The following is a 7,083-nucleotide window of genomic DNA, read 5'->3' on the forward strand; positions in this document are numbered from 1 at the left end:
CAATCGAAAGAAACAGTCAACATAGCCTTGACATTCGAGGGAAATAGTCGAGCTCTCTTGGATCTAGGGAATTTTCCACCAATCCACTGTGAAGATAAACACTTTTATTTCGATGTCATATACATGAACCATTGATTCATCACCTGTTGTAATCTTGGAAATTCCTCTGCAGCTCGATCAAACAGTTTCCGACAGACTTGAACTAAATTTTGTGTCCAGTCTACTGTCTGTCCAGTCTGTGGTGTCCTGTCTGCCGCATTTGAAATCATAATTTCTTGCATATCGTTGTGTTAACCAATAATATTTTTTGTCGGTACAGAAAATTGAAGAACAAAAATAGCATTTTCTGTTAGAACTTTTATAATTTCGTTTTGTTTTTTTCAAATACAGAAGAACGAAGTAGTAGTAGTTTTTAGGGGAGGCGACCGACTGCTGAGGTCATTTGCGCCATAGGGGAGGACAGGAAAGGAAGAAGGGTGGAGAGAAACCCGGCGTCGGCATTAGCCTACTCTTTACGAAAGGCGCCAAGGGGTCCGCAGTTTAACGTCCCATCCGACAGACGGCGTACTCACTCAAAGTGCCCTCCACAAAGCACCTCAAGTAGGGATCCAGAAGAACGAATGTCATATTTTTCCACTGACTATTTTTAATAGAAAAACCATCTTGATTACTTGATTTCAAGTAATTTTATAGCTTGCATATATTTAATGAGCAAATAAATAGGAGTTCATAGCTTTTGATAATTGTAATAGTGATTGCTATCTATGCACTATTAATAATGTTTAAATGTTTAAACATGACGCGTTATACGTGACCTACTGCAGATCGATTAAATTGTTTATAGATGAAAAGGAACCAGTATACTTTTATATCCTCTATTTCATGCATTTGTTTTTCAAAGGGAGTTCATTGCATTGAACCGTCAAGTGCTTTCAAGATTTAGCCCCCTCGTTAATTATTAGGGCGATAAAATTAAGAAAACGTATTGAATTGAGTTGTTGCCTTTGATCATTCTTAATAGTCCTGGAATGATAAATATCATTTTATCATAATTGATTTCAAATTTTATTGCAGAAGAGTCGAATAAATTGACGTTAAACTTGGCGAAATAATGAAAAATTTCGGATATAGCAAGGGGAACTGGCTGCAAAGAAATGCAAACCACAGCAGAAAAAGAATCACATAAAAATTTATTCAAAATGTCAAAGATTATATGTCCTGTAATCGTGGTACAACGATTCTAATTTGTCCGCGCTACTTTTAAATGTACAGTATTTGTACTAGTTCGAGGGTGGCTGTACCAATATAAGTTAAAATATTTTGATATTTGTTTTAATTTGAGCTTGAAGTCATGTCATGAGGAGGAACCATTAGACACCTATATTATTAGTTATAAAAACTTCAACTGAAATTGTACGTTGCTTTACACACAATAATCAGTGAGAGGGTTCATAAGGTGCCAGTCAATTAGAAATATATTTCATAATCGACTGATTTCATTACTTTCGCGCTGGTCTTTTATTGATCACGAGTGAAACCAGTGCATGTTTCTTTTCATCTCACAGGTGGTAACAAAGGAATAGGTAATAAACAAAAGGAATGAAATGCCAGTTGAATATAGATTGAAAAAGTTGTTTATTGAACTTTAGCGCCAGAGCGGCCAAATCAATTGGAGATGTTCGGAAGACAAGTATTAGGGTAGGTTGACTCATTCACACTAGCACACACACAGTCATAACTCATAGAGTATGGTGGAAAATGCCCTTTTGGACTGTCCATGAGTTTACGACCGCCTCGCGTTCAGTTCATCCCGACTTCTCAGATCGATGGCAGTTTGACCCGCCGCGGAGATGTCATCTGGGCGGCGTTGAGTTGTCGGCATTTCTCACGATGTATCGAGGAGTAAGATGGTCGAGCGGTGATAATACAATGGACTTAGTCGACGCGGTAAGAGACGGCATGTCCGGGGTTGTTGACGACGGTGGTGAGGGTGGCTGGGCGAACGGCAGGGGCGGCATAGGGGAGGACTCCATGAGTGTAGGGGAGGACTCCATGGGCGTAGGGAAGAACTCCGTGGTGGGCATAAGCGAAGGGGCTGAGGATGGCCTGGCGGCGGGTGCGGCTCTTGGCCTCGGCGTGGGCGGCGAGGTGCTCGGCGCGGGCAGCGACAACCTCAGGGGTGTCCTGGACGGGCTCGGGTCCGACGAGTTCGGGGTAGACGGGAGCCGCAGGGACGGCGGGGGCGACTGGGAGGTCGTTGGAAGCCACGCGGAATCCGTTGACGGCATCGGCGGTGTAGTGGGTTTCGACGATCTTGCCCTCGGGATTCACGTAAGAGTAAGCCCCGGTGACACCGCCGAAGGCATCACGGACGGCAGAATGGGCCTGGTTGTAGGTAGCATGACCGTAAGAGGCCTGGCCGAATTCATCCTGTGAATAAGGGAAGAATTAGATAGAGATTACATGTCATTTCTTTAAGCTAGAGTCGCCCGGTATCATAGACATCTCGGAATATGCACTTAAATTTATTGACATTGGTGAAATTTGCACATGCATTAAATTCTCTGCAGGTTATATTAATTTTGAATGTATTCTGGTTCTATGCATTATGAATTAAGGTAAGGTATCGCCATCGACGAGTCGACTGCGAAATGACAGTTATTTTGAAGCACAAAACAAAGGTAAACCTTTTTGTGTGTTGAACTCACCTGAGCATGGTACTGGGATGATGTTCCATAGAGTCCGTTGTAGGCGTAGGGAGCGGCGTTGTAGGCGTAGGGAGCGGCGTTGTAGGCGTAGGGAGCGGTGTTGTAGGCGTAGGGAGTGGCGAAACGGGCACCGTGGTATGGGAGGGCAGAGTAGGGGTGGATGCCGTTCCACAGGCCGTTGTAGAGCCCGTTGTAATTGCCGCTGTAGTAAGGGGCGATGGAATTGTAGGCCAAAATGGGGGCACCGGCAGCGGCCACAGCCAGCACGGCGGAGATAACAACCTTGATAGAAAAAGATACATGTGTTAAAATCAAAAGTTTTTTTCGTGGTCGGAATTAACTGTTAACCATGCAACTGCGTGCGTGCCGGATTGCTGGAATGAAGCTACTTTAGTGAATTTTTCATTAAACTCACCAGGACCTTCATGGTGACTTCCTTGCCTCTTGGAGAGCTCAGGGATGGATGCTGTCTGTGGCGTCGCTTGGCCCTTTTATACCTGTTCGGCTTTGTTTTTTTCCAACCAGGAAAACCTCCCGCCCACCTGCCTCACTCCATTCTTCTTTATGACCGCGCCCTTTTTCTCACTGGGCCTCTCTTTGGGGCTGCTTTCTTCCGAGGTCTTCTACATACCTCTAGAAATCACTCCGGAAATTCTAACAAATCTGTAAAATTTCTGTTTTCGCGGCCGTTTCCAATTTTCAATGTTGTAGATAACGAAATTATATATTTTGATTTATGATTAGCAGATACAATGAATATTTTAGAGGTGCAATTTTGAAGCATTTTTATGATTTAGTGATAATCATATTTACGTATGCTTATAATCTTGTATAATTATTATGTCTTTCTCCTAGATTTATGAGATGATTGCCTGAATATGGAAATTCGTATAAATTGTTTTAATTTAAATGTTGTCAAATGTTGTGCTAATATTACGTATACGTTCATATCCATGGCAATAAAGTCTTGGAATACTTCTTTTGACCTAGATCCGAAATTTTTAATGCCCAGATGAAGTCATATATGAAATCCTAAAACCGTTATTCCCTTACCATTAATATATGTTCGAAATTAGTTACATTTTCAGAGGTCAGATCATTTTGATGCCATTATTCTGGCATTGCCATGTGAAGGAAAGAAATCCATTAAATTTGAAGTTATAATTTCACTGCACATATTTTCGTCTCCCGGTGCGTTAATTCTGGACTCTCTAATTACATTACATAAAGCGTATTTTTCCGCCAGCTTTCTATTTTCTGTTTGCTTATTACTTTCGGATCCGTAAATACGTACAATGAAAATGATTTATTGAATTTGAAAATTTTGAAACTAGTATTCTCTTTTGGGGTAACGCATTAAAGTAAATAGAACTTCAATATTTGATGTTTCAGTGACAGTGAAATAATAAACAATGCCATAATGCGAGGCTTTCTAGTAATTGAGGCTCAATTTAACGCTAAAATATAATAAAATTTTAATAGGCCATGCTTTTTTACTACTCGATATGAGAATGCCTAACCTACCAATAAGGTTTTGTAGATTGTGTTCAAGAGGTAACCGTACACGATTTGCGTTAGTAAAGACGTATGGCTGGAGGTTTCTTTGTAAAATAATCGTTGCTGGGCTTTTCAAAATTGCTTATGTTTTTTACTCTGAATGCAACTTGAATTACCAGTTTTGGCCGACCGAATTAGTCTGTTGGCACAATGCTCCTATGATGGCTCAGCTTCCCCCTCAGATATGAATGTTTCAATTTATATCTTATCAGCGTTCATGGCATGGAAAATAAACTTAATTGACATGCAAAATGGATGATAAACTATATTCTGGAATTTTTTGGAACCAATACTCATTGTCATCACAAGAGGAGGCTAAATGCTTCACTAGCCAGCTAAATTTTTTCCAGTTATTTTCTTAATTAAAAAGTTGAGTTTGCACTTTTATTTCGATGTCATATCCGTGAACCATTGACTCGTCACCTGTTGTCATCTTGGACAATCCTCTGCGGCTCAATAAAGCAATTTCTGACAGACTTGAACTCAATGTTTTGTCTAGTCTGCTGTCATCCGACGAGGCACTAATTTGACGGCGGCTCGATTTATCCTCAATTTTTCAGTCAGTATTTTATGGCAGGAACCAATCGAGATGCGACACTCTTTTGCAAGTGCCCTGACTGTCAAACGTTGATTTGCACGAATGATATCATTTACTTTTTTGATGTGGGGGTCATCAGTCAACGTTGATGGTCCTCCGGTACGCTAGTCGTCTTCAACTGATTTTTTCCCATTTTGAATCGGTTAAACCGCTCATAACAGGCGGTACGTTTCATATTCGCATCCATACCTTAATTCTTGGTAGTCAACTCAAAAGTTTTCGGGAAGGAATCACAAAGTTTCACGGAGAATTTAACTGAACATCGCAGCTCCTTCAGGGAGCTTATTTCCGCGGGTCCGATTTTTCGTCGCACTCCATGAACACCTATCACATGAATGGCCGTTACTAATCAACAGTACAAGATATCAACAAAGTGGTCGAAGGCGGTTATTTGGGATGTTTCCGCGGAAAAAAACGTTTCCAAGCAGATTAAAAAGTACCTAACTGGAGGCGCACTATTAAAAGCTGAGGAACCTTTTGATTAGATCTCGTATAATATTCAATGTTACAGTTAAAGTTGAAAGAAAGGAGTAACAATTCCAATATCGCCAAGTACTGCATGTCTCGCTCATATCAGCTAAAAAAGTGCTCACTCTGGTTGTTCCCACTTTTATAATAGTTTGTCTATGTTTTCTATTTAATTCTGCTTTTTTATATTCCATGGTATATTTTCAAACTGATTTTTATAACATTTGTAACAGTCTTTCGGTTTAAAACTTACATAAAAGTTCCCTTTAAATCATCAAGTTTTGCCGTGTTCCTTTTTATCGTCTAAGAGATAGTGCGATAGGTTATCGTTTCTTCCTTCAAAATATTTGATCAATAAAAGAAAGCCGAAGATTCAAGGTGGCTGATGTAATATTCAAGTATTTCATATTGAATGAACCATTCATTAGCAATTGATAAAATTCTTTAGCCAGAGCAATACAAATGTATAAATAGAATTATTTGATGATTAAAACAAACACTGTTTATTTTTTCAATTTTTATATACCTCCTGCTATCGATGCCAGCATTGATTAATTATTCTTCATTTTAGAGTAAAATTTAAAATTAGGCGTTTGAGATTTAATTTAAATGTCATTATATTGAACACGGTTCAATAAAATATAGTGCAACCCAAATAAATACTCTGGGGTGAAAACTTAAAATAAAGCACCAAAATATTTTTATTCAATTTAGATTTTAAAAAACTCGTGTGTGTGTATATATATATATGTATAAATATATAAATATATATATATATATATATATATATATATATATATATATATATATATATATATATATATGTATATATATCTCTGTATAAATAGGGAATAATCTGGAAATGAAAATATATAATCACGGATTATTAACCTTATGATTGGCTTTTTAGGAACTATCCTGTTCCAATCTGCCAATATCCTCATTCTCTTATAGCTCCTTGTACCGATACTACCTACTTTTTTTAGCTAATCATATGCCCTCCTCTGCAACTCTCCCCTACCAATATGACCTTCAATAAATTCTTACGCCTCAGGATATGCTCAATCAATTTCCAATTACGCAAATCTTCTTCTCGTAAGTGACCTCCACAGTCTACCCTCACCAACTACTCCTCGAAGTCCGTTCATTTTTTTTCTGCCGGTACTTTTTATCTCCATTATTATTCTCTAACACATTTCCATCGCCTCCAATCTTTTCTCTGATTCTTTCTTCCAAGTCTTACATTCGTAGAAAAGTGGGGTCCATATATACCTTAACGAAATGCTTCCTGATGTCTAAACTGGTACTCTTTGCCGTTTGTGTTTTTTTTCTGCTGGTAGAAAGTGTGCTTCGCCATTCCTATTCTACTCAACGTATTCCCCTTTTTCCTACCATTGGTGATTTTACTGCCTAATTAGCAAGTATCTTCCTCTTGCTTAAGTATATTTTTTCCCTATTATTACTTAGAGATTTACTCGATTTCCTCAATTTACTCGATGATGGAAGATCGACAAGGCAATCTATCATTTAAAGCATACTGCCTAAAACCAACGATTCGTAATTCAGCCACTTATTTTCAATAATCAGAAGGGTTGTCTCTCAAAAATTTGGATTTTGGACTTATTAAATCCTTTTTCTAAGTTGTCTCAAGATACGATTTTTTATGTGATTACGTACTGGTTACTCGCGATAGACCGAATGATCTTATTTCGTTACAAGTAATACTACTTGTAATTTGCTTCGAGGATTCTT

General features: G+C 38.7%; 1 protein-coding gene across 1 annotated transcript; it reads right to left on the minus strand.

The window, feature by feature from the left end:
• Window positions 1-1,708: 1,708 nt before the first annotated feature.
• On the minus strand, window positions 1,709-3,135 carry LOC139696880 (larval cuticle protein A1A-like). The gene is made up of 3 exons (XM_071595763.1): window positions 3,124-3,135; window positions 2,709-2,990; window positions 1,709-2,430 (listed from the first exon to the last, which is right to left on the minus strand). Exons 1-3 carry the CDS (start codon window positions 3,133-3,135, stop codon window positions 1,936-1,938), a joined length of 789 nt encoding a protein of 262 aa, XP_071451864.1. The 3' UTR covers window positions 1,709-1,935.
• Between the last annotated feature and the right edge of the window lie 3,948 nt (window positions 3,136-7,083).

Source organism: Hetaerina americana, unplaced genomic scaffold (assembly GCF_022747635.1).
Source record: "Hetaerina americana unplaced genomic scaffold, ioHetAmer1.1.p SCAF_1, whole genome shotgun sequence".
NCBI classification, from domain to species: domain Eukaryota; kingdom Metazoa; phylum Arthropoda; class Insecta; order Odonata; family Calopterygidae; genus Hetaerina; species Hetaerina americana.

Bases quoted from the DNA above. Each gene is read 5' to 3' on its own strand.
- LOC139696880 (XM_071595763.1), bottom strand. The intron at 2,431-2,708 runs GTGAGTTCAACA...CCTTATTCACAG, and splicing joins CATCCCAGTACCATGCTCAG to GATGAATTCGGCCAGGCCTC.